Below are 14619 nucleotides of genomic sequence, written 5' to 3'. Positions count from 1 at the left end.
ATTTGCTTTATACCGTGTACCCCTCCCTCCTCCTCAGCCCTCCCCCTTCCACAGATCTACCGGCGTCCCTGTTCTCTTCTGTTGTTGTGCTTGTGTGCTTCCCTCTCTCCCCCTCTTGTCTCCCGCTCCCTTCATTGCATGTTTTGTGTGTCTGTGCATGTTTTCATGTTCAATTACACAAGCCTTGATTGTAGAAAAAAAACAAAAAAAAAACCATAATTGTGGTGCATAATCATTAAAACATACATCATCATTTAAAGACCATTTATTTTACTATGGATATACTGTTATTAAAAAAAAACATTAAAGCATTACCAGCAAAGCAGGACGGTGGGTATTTGTCAGTTTATTGTTGAACTTTTTATCACCACGGACCGAAATACCAGATGTTAATAAGTTGCTATAAATTGTTTCCATTTGTTGCATTGCTTTCATGCTCTCCACCACTTGTTCTGCAGGAGTCCTGGCGCCATGTCATCACATCCGCCATTCAATTTGGTATACCTGTACCTTGTTTCAGCACTGCACTGGCTTTCTATGATGGATATCGTCATGCTACTTTGCCTGCAAATCTCATCCAGGTATCTTCATCGGTTGTTAATCCCTTTGTGAATCCATGTGGTTGTTGAGTCGGGTATAACATTTTGGGTTTCATTCTGCATCGAGGAGTGTTATTTATTTATTTATTTTTGCCTTAAGAGTGAAAAATGTCTACCTTTGCTCTTTTTCTGTTCAGAATGTGCCGTGATAAAGCAGCAATTTCTTTTTCACCTTTATATTATGTATGCAAACAGGAATGTTTGGATGGTGAAATATTGAGACGTTCTCTTATTTGGAAAAGGAAGAAGAAAGTTGGGAGGGTTGGAGAATGAATGACAAGGTGGGCTTCATTGTGGGACTCAAAATCGCCACTTTTTAAAGACGATATAATAAACACGAATATAAGACCCATCGCTTTGCTGACGGAAATACCAATCTTTGCTGCGATGGCTAATCCATGGGGGAAGAAAAAAAAAAGGATTCCTCCGAGATCCTGCTCTCCGTAAAGGGATAACCAACGTCACTTGTTGGCATTTGCAGTTTTCACACGCGGCGTTTGGGAAGATCCTATGTACCCGTAATTTTTTTTTTTTTTTAAGTAAAAGAAAAAAAAAAAAATTTTTTTTTTTTTTTATCACAAACCTTCCCCGGAGTTACCCACATCCACCGTAGTTGGATGTATTGAAATCCGTTAATCCGTTGTCAAGTTATAACACGACAGACAGACACGGCTCCTTTCATAATATAGATTATAGTTTTTACCTCACCTGGAACGAAGTTCCGGTGAGCCTATGGGATGGCGCGTCGTCCGTTGGTCCGTAAACACGTCCGCTGATGGGATTGTGACCAAACTTGGCAAAATTTTATTTGGTATGTTGCAACTAAAGCTTGTTCACGGCATTAAAAAATCGTTATGATAGTGGATCCAGGTTTGACCCTCACCCCCTCCCCCACCTTCCCAAACAGCAATTCACTTTTTCTCTGAAACTGCACCCGCAATGCCGATGAAACTTGACCACAACCATCACCTGTGATGCACCAAAGTGGTCTGAGGGTGTCTGTGGGGGGGTTTGAGTGACTGTGGCTCCTGATCTCGGTGAGATTCAGGACCCGTGGTCCTTTTTTTGCTTGACTCAACGGGGCGATCCCCAAAAAGTTGGACATACAAAAATTTTTATTCTGGTAGTAATCCTTGGGGGAAATGCCAAGGGCATAGAAAAGGCCTTTTGGGTCTCACTATTTGCCATGATCTTTCCTGGGAAAACCACATTTCAAATCTGGCCTCCAAAGCCAGTCGCCGACTGGGCATCCTCCGTCGTGCGAAGTCCTTCCTTGGCACACCTGAGCTCCTCACCACATACAAGGCTTTCATCCGCAGCTCTATGGAATACTGCTCTCCCCTCTGGTCTGGTGCTCCTGCCTCACACCTAGCCCGTCTTCACGCTGTTCAAACCAAAGCGTTCAGAATCATTGGAATCTCCCGCGATGAAGCTAACTCCAAGGGCCTTTCACTCACTCACCGCAGGCAGGTTGGTGGTCTTTCCGTCTTCTACCGACTCCTCTCTGGCCTTGCCCCCCCAGCCCTCTCTGGGCTCTGTCCCCCAAATATTCCTACAGGTCGCACAAGATCTGCCTGCAACCCTCTTATGGTTAAACTGCCAAAATCAAGACTTTCTGCTCACCTTCACTCCTTCATTCCTCTTTTCTCCCGCCTCTGGAACAAACTCCCTCACTCTCTTCAATCCCACTCCACCCTCCAGGTCTTTAAAACAGCTGCTCACCACCATCTCTTATCCTCCCCCATCCAAAACCTTGATCTTTTCTACCCCCGCTAATTTCGGTCCCCTTGTGTTTTATACTTCTCCCACCCCCCCCCCCCCCCTCCTTCCCACGCCTCCTGCCCCCAAGCCCTCTCCCTCCCACACTCTCCCTGCTCTCAAATGTTGTGGTTGTGTGCTTCCCCTTCTCTCCCTATATTGTCTTCCGCTCCCTCTTTTTGTATATTTTGTTTGTCTGGTTGATTTGTTTGTGAAATAAATGTTAGCTCTTTCACGAGCCTCGATTCAGTATACAACAACAAAAAAAAAAAAAAAAAAAAAAAAGAAAGAAAGAAAGAAGAAAAAAAAAGCCCCTTTATATGGTATGTGCCATGTGGCAAACTATAGAAAAGAAGGGACATTTCATGGCTTGTAGAAAATGCCAAACACTAGAAAAGAAGAGAATGATCGTTTTAAGGCCATTTTCCCCGCTAGAGCGGGGGTTAGCCTTGAGGGCCCCATGGCAATCATGGTTCCCTGTTTGAGGCAATGTTTTTATGGCCGGATGCCCTTACTGACGCCAACCCTTTAGTCCAGTCAAAATGTGAATGGACCCGCCACTAATTGCAAGAGAAACGAAGTAATACTTTTCTGAGACCTTGATGTCTACTAAATATCTGCCCAAAATTATACTTAAATATATTGAGTGGAACATGGTTTTTCAGGTCCTTTCCGATTTGGGAACTTTTCGGACTACCGCAATGTTTGGAAATTAATTATATGACAATATCACTCTTAATAATACACCAAATCAACTCTAAATTATTTATTTAACCATGTTTGAATACACTACCACAACTATTTGTATCCAATGTCCTTCTGTCCGTTCACAATATTTAACACGTCACTTCCTCTCTTCCATGGTCACTATCATCAGCATCCTCGAAAACGTCCATTGATTCGTCTGCATTTGCACAAATACCTCTGCACTCCCTACATGCAAATGTGCAAGGCAGCCCAAGTTTCCGACAACCACAACGTTTATCACTGCAACCACCCTTGCAAGAACACCTAACCAGCTTTAGGAGATAGTCTGGTGCTGCAGCGAGGTCAGAATGCATAGGGATCATCCTGGTGTCCATGATCCTCCATCCCCAGTCAAGCGGGTTGAGTTTGTGTCCTTTCCACTCCTGAACCTGTTGGAATACCCATAGGCTGTGAATACCCGTATGGTGAGAGCTTTCCACCAAAGTGGCTGATCAAATGTTAGTATTGGGGTTACACCATATCTCTGCGCATGTTCACAAACGAAATGCAGTGTGGAGTTGATGCAGTCCAAGTCACTTGGACTGAGATCAATCATGGGCAGAAACATTATTGATGCCTCACCCGGATGTTCTCCCTTGTGTACCATCTGCATCATTCCTGTCCAAGAGGGCCGAGGTGATCGAACAGTAAGCGAAACCTTCCAGAGGAGGTCAACATTTGAGCTGATTTGTCTCAAGTCGGTACAGGCTGGAAGCTTCTCGTAGAGAAAGGACTGCATTCCTCCACATGCTGATGTGAAAGGTCGTATATTGATTCGCCCCACTTGTGCGATGTCCTCTGCCGAGACAGCTCTACGGGCAATCTGAAGTGTCCGGACTGTTTTCGGGGTCACACTCGCAATAATGCCCATACCATGGAATGTGTTTCTCCCATTTAATGTGCAGATGTCATGGTCAACATTGTCCGCCACATATTGGATGAAATGTCCAGGGGTAAAACCAGGGATGTCTGTTCCACACGTGACTGCTGCGCTGCGCTCATAGGTTTGCACCTCCGTGTATGAACAACTATACCCATGTGCAAAGAGCGTGTCTATGAGAAATCGAGAACCAAAATGGAAGTGCATTTGGATTCCAAGACCCACCAACAGTGGAGCTTGAAGGATCCTAGGCCTCGCGGCTTGCATGATCGCCTGTCCCAGTGAGCAGATTTTTAAGTCTTTTCCTTTCCCCACAAACAGCATTTCGAGCAAGAGCTTTAGTGACTCAGGTAGGAACTTGGTTGCAGCATTGACAGTGGACATATCGAGAGTAGTCGGGTAAATGTCCTTATTTTGAGATACCTCTTTTATGTCACTTCTAATGAGATCAGCAGCTTTCTTGATCAGGCGCAACTTTTCTGTTTCAGGGTCCCTTTCCTTTTGCTGACGATAGAAGTCATGAAGAATCGACGATGCCACACCCCTAAATGTCACAACATTTGATTTTCCATTAATGTCTGCAATTATGATCTTATCACCAAAGTGATTGAAAAGGTTATCCTTCATGTATGAAAAACCATATGCATCACAGCCAGTGTCTACTAGGAAGTCCTCCATTTTCCCAATTAAATCACTAATTGTGGTTAGTTCCTCATCATTTTCCTCAAGGTACTTTGCCACCTTCAGGAACGCTTCATGTCTGATCTGGTCCTTGGGTCGACCAAGCTTCTGCTTTTTTGATGAGGACGCCTCTTCCGATTGGAATTTGAGTAGTATCTGTTTCTTTGTATGAAAGTTAAACTGCACACCTTATGGTATACCGCATCTGCTGCGTGTAGATCGCCAACAAATGCCATTCTGCTCCTCACAGTACCCGACCAGTTGTCAGATCGATTTTCACAGTCAGCAGACACATGATTTTGGAAGTCGAATGTCTTAACCTGGATCAACATATGGTCCTTTTTCCTCCCCTGGTACTTGTCAGGATTACCACAGAAAAGACACTGAGTTCTGTAGTCAAACGCTGAATCCATTGAACGAAGGCACCTCCCTTTGTCTGCCTCAGACGAAACACGTTTTCGCTTCAGAGAAAGTTCAATATCTCTCACATTGCAGAACACCCTACGACAATCTGTATGAACTGCCTGTCCTGGATGGACTAGGACTTCTTCACCATGCTCACGTCCAGCTTCTTCGATCCTCGTACAACCTTTATCCGTCAGTGTACTGGTTGGATCACTGGAGAGGGGTTTCTTACAGAAGACACAGTCGATATCACCCATGTTGCTGAAAAGAGAGGGAACTTAGGATTACATTTTATTCCCTGTGTTGTCCTACTATAAATGTATAGGTTCATAAAAATACAAAATTTGAACATGTTTATTATAAAATTAAATGTAAAAAAACTGCTTTTAAAAATAAAACCTTAAACAATCATAAATTAAATATAATACGACTTACATTCACAATGACCACAGCGTTTAACTGTCCTCAGCACACTGATCAAATCTCTCACTGCAAGCGTCACTCCACCTCATTCACGGATCTCGTTCAATCTGAAAATAAAGTATGATCCACTCATTATAATTGAGTATAATTTTATGTATTTGTTCAGAGGATCGACAGGTTTCAGAAAAATATCATTTTTTTTCTCTTGCAATTAGTGGTGGGTTAGGGGTAAAAGTTCACTAGAATGACTGGACTATTGGTCACGCTCTTACGATGCGCAGGGATACGGTGTACCTATTCTAAACCGGGGTACACACCGGGATCATTCATCCCAGCAAGCTGGTACTCAATTTGCCGACCTTGGAAGGATGACAGGCTGAGTCAACCCCCCTGGCGTTAATTCAGCGATCGATCGGGATTCGAACCCAGGATGCTAGGATCCCAAGCCGGCACCCTAACCGCTAAGCCAACAACACCAACTAGAAAAGAAGGGACATTCAAAAAAGATTGTGTGCATGCTGGTCTACCCTTTTGTTCTTAGGAGGAACAAAGTAATGCTCGAGAAAAGTTCCGATAAATATAATCCTCACGGATGTTGGGACTTCCGCCTCCGCTTCCTCACGCGAGGAAGTGTCCTTCGAGCTCTCCACGTCATCAAAGTTTAAGTGATTTGTCAAATTTCCATTTTTATTTCAAAATTTACATTTCCAAATCCCCATTTGTGTCTTTGTCAAATTTCCACTGGTTATTTTACTGTATATGTGTTACTGTGTGTTTCTAGTTAGTTTTGGTTTGCAATTCGTGCAAACTTGTGTGTAATTCATCGTTTTCTGTTGTTACCACGTGTGTGGCCTGGTCCCCCTCGGTTCCCTCCCCCGTTAGTATTTTGTAAATCTAAGTTATTTTCTTCGCTGTATTGCTTGTTTCTTTGATTTTCTTCCCCTCCCCCTAACTTCCCCGAATATCTTACCCTTTGTCAAATGTTTTAAATCCCCCCAAAAAAGAAAAAGTGTAACAAAATAAATTACTTATTATTTCCTTCTCTCCCCGCGGACCACTTGCTTGTTGTCTCACCCCGTCCCCTTTATCTCTTTTTTCTTCTACCTCTCCAGCCGATACTCATCTTTCCAACTCTAGTTTCCTCCATACTCATTCAACCCTTTCTCCTTCTTTCTCAGATCCACGCCCTCACTACTGGGACTTTTCCTGGATTGTTTTTCACGGTTTTGTTTAAATATTATTTAAATATGTTTAAACTTTCCCCTGCAGTGTTTCATTCAGTGGTATATTACAACATGCTGTTTTTCTTCCCATTTAAAAGGCTTTTTTCAATTTCCTCTTCAATTAATTCCACTTCAAAAAAAATGCAATTTCACTGTTCCTCCTCCCTACATTCTCTCAACTCACCTTCACTCCACCCCTCCTTGTTTCCAAACGGATCTCTGACTTGAAAATCAAAATAAACCAAGTTTGTAATAAATGTTTGTTTTTCATGAATCATCCACTTTCTAAACTCCCCCCTCACCTCTGGTACTCAATTTGCCGACCTCGGAAGGATGACAGGCTGAGTCAACCGCCCTGGTGTTAATTCAGCGATTGACCGGGATTTGAACCCAGGATCCTAGGATCCCAAGCCAGCACCCTAACCGCTAAGCCAACACCAGGCGTAGTGAAATAATGAATGGTGGAGACCAAATACTTTTCTCAATTTCAACTTATTTTTTCGAGAAAATTCTGAGTTGTTTGAAAAAGGTGCAAGGGGGCCAATATTATTGGCTACAACTGTATGTATGTATGCAGTAGGAATGCAGGAATGTGTGATGTATGAAATGACGCACATTCTTATTTATCGGGTGTTGTCTGAATCTCGTTTGTACCAGGCTCAGAGAGATTACTTCGGTGCTCACACGTACGAACTGCTGTCTAACCCTGGCGTGTTCGTCCACACAAACTGGACAGGTCATGGTGGAAACATCTCCAGCTCTTCCTACAATGCATGAATAGTGGACCCAAGTTTTGATTGTCCAGATTTTGATACCCATATCACAGCAATGCCAATAAAGGTTTAATGAAAATAAACTCAGCTCTGCTCTTTACTTGTGCGGAAATGAATGTGCAACCTTCATAGTAATTAAAAAAAACATATGTACTATTTCATGGACAATGTGGACTGTTAGTCCTTACAAAAGTAAACATGTTTTTTGTGTTGTTTCTGTCTCTATATTTGGCCCACATGTTGAGCACAGATTGGGTTGGCAGAATGGCCTCGGCTAGAGGCATGCACACTCACCTCTAAGCTATTTAGCCTGTGATTGAATCTCGGCTCAGTTATAAACTGCCATCCCACTGTTTCTTCGGGAGCACCATTGTGTCATGTTTTAGTTTGGTTGTTTGCCGCTATGTGTGGCTGGGAGCATGGTTTTGCTTTATTGTTATGTTCCCAGCCAACTTGTGTGTTGGAGCACTTCTATAATCCAATATATAAAAGGAGCTCGGTCGCTCTGTTCCTGCGTCCATGTCCATGCGTGCATCTGGCCGTCGACGGGCCTTATATTCTGGTAATAAATGAAAATGTGGGTGTCAGTGTGTCAGTCAGTGTGTCTCCTCCATAACCTCAAAACCATTAAATGTAGCAGACCGAAACATTGCATGCACACGAAGGGAACTCAACGGGAGTGCATGAATGAAAACTGGGTGTTTGGGAAATTTAAAACACCCATTTTGAAGATAATTCATGGCCTAGTTAAATAAATGAATAAATAAAACAGGCGTTATCATTGATCAGTGTGCTTTCACCTTACCAGGGTCTTAATCTGCCATTTTGTATCCGCTGAATAAAAAATGCCTTGCCTTGGAAACACGACCTCTCACGGACTAATTAAAGTATATAATCAAAATATCTCCAGATTTGAGGATTGATGCTGGTGGACTAAAGTGTCAAAATCTGGAGTGAAATCTGAAAATCATACTAAAATGCGCAATTTGGTGTCTGTCTGCCTGATTAATTTTTGACCGTGATACAATCCGTGGTTACTTATCCAATAAGGATAAACGGACAGGCGTACACACACACACACACACACACACACACACACACACACACACACACACACACACACACACACACACACACACACGTCCACATCCACATACATACACACATCCACATACACACACACATCCACACACACACATTGGTGGACATTTCCTGCACACATCTTTATTCACAGCACATGGCATGCATGGTTCCAGTACCATTGGAGTATTTCAGTGGCTGCTTGAACGATTTTGACCAATTAAAAGTTATCAGCGGTTGCACAACCCCCAACATTCCATGAAAAGCGAAAATAGAATTCAAATCCGAGCTAAGACGAGCACGTACGGCCAGCCTGCAGGGATCGCGGCAAGTGAAAAATTAGATAATTACCCACTCGCCAACTGAGGTAACTCGGTCAAAATTTATCCGATTTGCACCGGGTTTGTGGTGGTCAGGTGTTAACACCCCCGAGCAACTACCAATTTCGAAAACCGAATTCAAATCCGAGCTAAAACGAACGCGTACAGGCTGCCTGCACGAATCGCGCCAAGTGAAAATTAATGCACGTCCCTCAGCAAGGGCGCGATTTCTTTATTCGACGATAACTTAAAAACTACAAATCCCACAAACTTACAACTTACCTTATTCTTCTCCTCGTGCTCTTATCTCTCGATCACCAAGGGAATGCGAAGCTGCGATGCAGGAAACCAATCAGTTATGTGGACTGAGAAAAAAAAGTATTGCATTCCTTCTTCTTTCAACAATAACGACTTACAGCCTCCAGACCATACAACCAATCATGTTGAAATTGTAAACACGTATTCCCCTTGATGAAACCTGCATTATATTAAAATTTCAAGTCGATCAATGCAGCGGTTCAAGAGATAGAAGCTTTTAAAGATTTTTGTTCAATTATTAATTGCGGCCAAACCATGTGACTTATCGAAACTTCCCAAGTAACGGTTTAACTTCCCCACATGGGGAACGTTTGTGTAAAGTTTCCACTCGATGTCTTCAAAAATTAGGGAGGAGATATAATTTAAAGTTTATGCTTAAAAACGTCATAGCTCCTAAACGATGCGACGTACAAAACATTGTCATACACACACACACACACACACACACACACACACACACACACACACACACACACACACACACACACACACACACACACATTGATTGTTGTCATGGGCATGCAACATTTTGTTCGCCATGGGCATGCAACTCCACCTGCAAAGTTTGGGCTCTATTTGTTCAGCCGTTGCAGAGAAAAAGGGGTTTTAGCGTTTTTCACGAAAAACGATATGGCGGCCGAACCATGTGACGTATCACGTCAACTGTTTGCATTTTGATTTTTTTTTTCACGAAGGTCATCTCAAATAAAAAAAATCATATTCGTGGCAACAAGGGGTTTATTTGTCGAATTCTAACTTCGTAACATTAGCACTTTTAATATCTGAAATAATCACGTTTTTTGTTTCCATTGCAGAGTTCTTTAGAATGAGCCATGACTCCATTTTTTTTCCATTGAGCCGTTTCGGAGATATAAAGCGGCAAAGTTGAAGGTGTTTTCCAAAATGGCGCCCATGACCTACGACAAAAATTGTATATGTCTAGCCAATCACTTGGTGAAAATTTCGTGTCAATCGGATTGCTGAGAACATTACTTTTAAAGTTTTTGAAATTTAACGACGCGGAAGAAAATGAAACTTTCTCGGAAAATAATTTCTTAATCAAGTGGCTAATAGCATATCCAAACCACTAGTGTTTCATCCGAAGGTGTAACTTTTTGAAAATTAATTACATATTTATTTAATCGAATAAATTAAATAATTAATTTAACCATTAATCAATAAATATTTCATATTGATTAATCAATAAATCTAAAACATCCTTTACAGGCAAATCACTTGGTCATGGTGGTGTCTAAATATCTGCTTCTGAGCTCAAAAGGTGCCTGAGATATTTCCCAGATGAGAAAGGAAATAAATAAGTTTAACCTCGACTCTGATTCTGCAACTGGACCAGATGGCATCAGCCCACGGGTCCTAAAATCCTGCTCTGCCACTCTATCTCACCCTCTCTCTGTTCTTTTCACCCTATCCGTTGCTCAAGGTCATCTGCCAGCATCCTGGAAATCAGCAAACATTACCGCTTTACACAAAAAAGGTGCAAAAACAGATCCTTGCAACTACAGACCAATCAGCCTGCTCCCAATTATCAGCAAAGTCATGGAATCCATCATTGCTTCGGATATGAAATCTTTCCTCTTCTCCAATGGCTTGATCTCTGATCATCAATTTGGTTTCAGACCAGGTCACTCTACTCTGGACATGCTGCTTCTGCTGTCTCAACAATGGATGGAGGTCCTCAATGCCAAACAGGAAATCAGAGCTGTCTCCCTTGACATATCACGTGCCTTCGATATGGTCTGGCACCCAGCTCTGCTCACCAAACTCTCCTCCTATGGTATCCATGGAAATCTCCATGCATGGCTTGCAGACTTCCTCTCTGGTTGTAGTCAACGTGTGGCCCTGAATGGATTTCTCTCATCTCCCCTTCCCGTTCAGGCTGGAGTTCCCCAAGGCAGTGTGCTGGGCCCTGTGCTTTTTCTGGTCTTTATCAATGATCTCTCCGACTCTCTGGAAAATCCTCTGTATCTCTTTGCTGATGACTCCACTCTCTGCCGCTCCATACCTCTTCCCTCAGATCGGCAGTCTGCAGCCTCCTCACTCTCTGAAGACCTGGACAAAATCACAGACTGGTCAAACATGTGGAACATGTCTTTCAATCCTGACAAATCTCAGACTCTTACTATGTCTCTCCGAAAAGATCGACTGGACAACCCTCCCATCTACTTTCTCAACAATCCTCTCCAAGAAGTTCTGTCGCTCAAGCTTTTGGGTCTCACCATCTGCCATGATCTTTCTTGGGAAAACCACATTTCCAAGCTGGCCTCCAAAGCCAGTCGCCGACTGGGCATCCTCCGTCGTGCGAAGTCCTTCCTAGGCACACCTGAGCTCCTCACCACATACAAGGCTTTCATCCGCAGCTCAATGGAATACTGTTCTCCCCTATGGGGTGGTGCTCCTGCCTCACACCTGGCTCGGCTTCACGCTGTTGAATCCAAAGCTTTCAGAATCATTGGAATCTCCCGCGATGAAGCTATCTCTGAGGGCCTTTCACTCACTCACCGCAGGCAGGTAGGTGGTCTTTCTGTCTTCTACCGACTCCTCTCCGGCCTTGCTCCCTCAGCTCTCTGTGTGCTCTGTCCCCCAAATATTCCTACAGGTCGCACAAGATCTGCCAGCCACCCTCTGATGGTTAAACTGCCGAAATCTCGGCTCTCTGCTCACCTTCACTCTTTCATTCCTCTTTTCTCCCGCCTCTGGAACAAACTCCCACACTCACTTCAATCACTCCTCCCTCCAGGTCTTCAAAACAGCTGTTCACCACCATCTCTTATCTTCCCCCATCCAAAACCTTGATCTTTTCTACCCCCACTAATTCACCCCAGATCCACCTTGTTTGAAATTCCAACTTCTTTCCTGGAAGTCTTGGCAGTGTCCATATGTTTTATACCTCTCCCACCCCCCCCCCCCCCTTCCCATGCCTCCACCCCAAAGCCCTCTCCCTCCCACAGTTCTCTCGATGTCTCCATGTCTCTCGGTCCCTGCTCTCAAATGTTGTGTTTGTGTCCTTCCCCCTTTCTCCCCATCTTGTCTACCGCTCCCGATGTTATTTGTTTTGTGTGTCTGTTTGTCTTTCTGTGTGATTAATGTTCGCTCTTTCACGAGCCTCGATCTTGTATACAAAAAAAAAAAAAAAAAAAAAAAAATTGTAAATAATTAAATTATTAATCAATTGGCTCATAGCACACCTTAACCACCACCATTACATCCAAATCTGTACCTATTAAAAAGAATAATTAGGCAATCGATCGAATGATTCATTGATTCCTTGATTGATCAACGACATGGTATTCATAGAATACCTACCCTGCGTAGTCAACTTGGTGCGAGCCAACTTTTCTGTTTTTGAACGTTTTTATTCCTCCGCAGACGAAGTCGCCAGAGGCGTTATGTTGTCGGGTTCAGTCCGTGAAAAAAATGATTTGCTTCGTTAAAAAATTCTTTCCAAGAAACCACTGAATGGAAAAAATTGAAACTTGGCACATTGTCAAGGACTCCCAATCGGGAACAAAAGCATGATAATGATGACATCTTAGGTGAAGTGGTATACAAGCCAAAAATGTTTAATTCGAATTCCATATACTAAAAATCTGAAATTGCATGCACATGATCTATGTTGTATTGAAATATTACATTTATGACATCATAGGCCACATGGTTTGGCAGCCATATTGGATTGAAGGGAAATATTAAATAATTGTCTGAAACCGCTCACCCTATCGATGCAAAATTTTACAAATATCTAACTGCACTGTTGCATATAATTTGAAAATGATGTCGTAGGTCACGTGCTTTGGCAGCCATATCTGGAAAGCTGATATAAAAAAAAATCCCTTCTCTGAAACTGCTTCATCAATCGATGTGAAACTTTCGAACAGCTGAAGGGATTTCAATGAAACTTGTTTATTTTTAGGACGGTGAACGATGGCATCCACCCGTTGTGGGCCTATGCGGAGGCACATTGGGGATACTCCCATTGTTCGACTTTTCTTTGATCCAACACGATGACATCATAAATTTATATTCTCTAATATAATTGTTGTGTATATCACACTCAAGTTTCAAACTGACCAGACTAAGCATTATCCGTTTGAATTATGACGTCATCGTTAAAACATTCCCTCCACCACCAAAGGTGGATGGAGGTTATGGTTTCACACCTGTCTGGGGTGGGGGAGGGGGGGTCACTTAGTCTTCAGATATAAAAACATTATCGTGGAACTTCTTTTGAAACTGAAATATGAGTGAAGAAGAACCCTCGGTCGCCATGAAGAGCACACCGGTGCAGGTGCGATATCCATGGACATTGTGCGGACAGAGCGATGTGGGAGAAAAATTCGATTTTACCAACAATGATTGATCATGATATGAGAGAGAGAGTGCGTCGTCAAGCACAACACTCATTACACAAGATGGAGTGCGTCGTTCGGCATGTTCACTGTTGCTCATTCCTTTGACGAAACGGACCTCGAACCTCCATCAACACTCACGCGACATCTTGGTTTATTGCCGAAGAGGAAGAAGAAGCGCGGCCCTTAATTATTTAGAAGAAGAAGAAGAGGCGGCGCGGCCCATGAGTGACGTACGGTGGGTCGATGCCGCGGGGCCGCTGTTCAAGCCATGGCGCACGGCTAGCGTCAACACGATGAGCTGCGCGCTCTTCATGCGGTGAGGAGTCGCCTCGCCACGTCCCCTCGGACATCGCGCCCTTTTCCGTGTCGTCGTGTCTCGACGCGTCCGTCTTTTCCGAGAATCGCTCACCAGGGCTAGTAGGCCGCGGAGCCCACGGTGTTTCCTGGGAACGTTACCGGGTTGTGGGCGGCTCCGCCCCGCACCAAGCCGACCCTCACCGGATGTGTTCGCTCCGTGCTTTCTCCTGCTGTCCCATCCCGTGTGATTCCTTTGGCATTATCGATTCGTCAGACATGGTACACGCATGTACTATTGGACTTTAAGGTCGCCTGATCCTGCTCGGTAATGTCTTGCACACTTCTTTGTCCCCGCGATCTTCCTCCTTTCCCTGTCGCGCCGACTCATCCTCACGACTTGTTCTCCTATCCAGGTGTCTCCACGTTCTACTCTCTGCCACTTTGAATAATCCTCTTGGGTGGGGGAAATGGGGGAAACGGGGGAACGTGTCACCGGTCAACTGCTGCCTCGACATGCTGACCTTGTGTGTGTGTGTGTGTGTGTTGTGTGTGTGTGTGTGTGTGTGTGTGTGTGTGTGTGTGTGTGTGTGTGTGTGTGTGTGTGTGTGTGTGTGTGTGTTTTATGTGTGTGTTTTATGTGTGTGTGTGTGTGTGTGTGTGTTTTATATATATGTGTGTGTGTGTGTGTGTGTGTGTGTGTGTGTGTGTGTGTGCGTGTGTGTGTGTGTGTTTTATGTGTGTGTGT

The 14619-nt window shown here is 43.7% G+C and overlaps 2 protein-coding genes across 14 annotated transcripts in view; both read left to right on the top strand.

Annotated features, from left to right (window-relative positions):
• PGD (phosphogluconate dehydrogenase) overlaps positions 1–7572 on the top strand; it is a gene marked incomplete in the record, with an annotated part of 178520 nt that extends 170948 nt beyond the window's left edge. Inside the window, 2 exon segments of the mRNA XM_078774995.1 lie at positions 459–581; positions 7374–7572. Coding sequence (XP_078631121.1) covers positions 459–581; positions 7374–7493 — 243 coding nt within the window.
• A 6196-nt stretch (positions 7573–13768) lies between these two features.
• Positions 13769–14619, top strand: part of SMG7 (SMG7 nonsense mediated mRNA decay factor) — a 396971-nt gene continuing 396120 nt past the window's right edge. For 6 of the 13 annotated variants that reach the window (XM_068109497.2, XM_068109496.2, XM_068109493.2 and 3 more), the window contains exon 1: positions 13769–13893. In XM_068109497.2, coding sequence (XP_067965598.2) covers positions 13799–13893 — 95 coding nt within the window. In that variant the 5' untranslated portion in view covers positions 13769–13798. The remainder of the gene's footprint in view (positions 13894–14619) is intronic. The other 7 variants (XM_078774992.1, XM_078774991.1, XM_078774988.1 and 4 more) reach the window with 2 other exon arrangements.

The sequence above is a fragment of the Myxine glutinosa genome, chromosome 3, assembly GCF_964187855.1.
Source record: "Myxine glutinosa chromosome 3, kmMyxGlut1.1, whole genome shotgun sequence".
Taxonomy (NCBI): Eukaryota; Metazoa; Chordata; class Myxini; order Myxiniformes; family Myxinidae; genus Myxine; species Myxine glutinosa.
The sequence above is the reverse complement of the archived record's forward strand: the minus strand, read 5'-3'. Positions and strand labels throughout refer to the sequence as shown.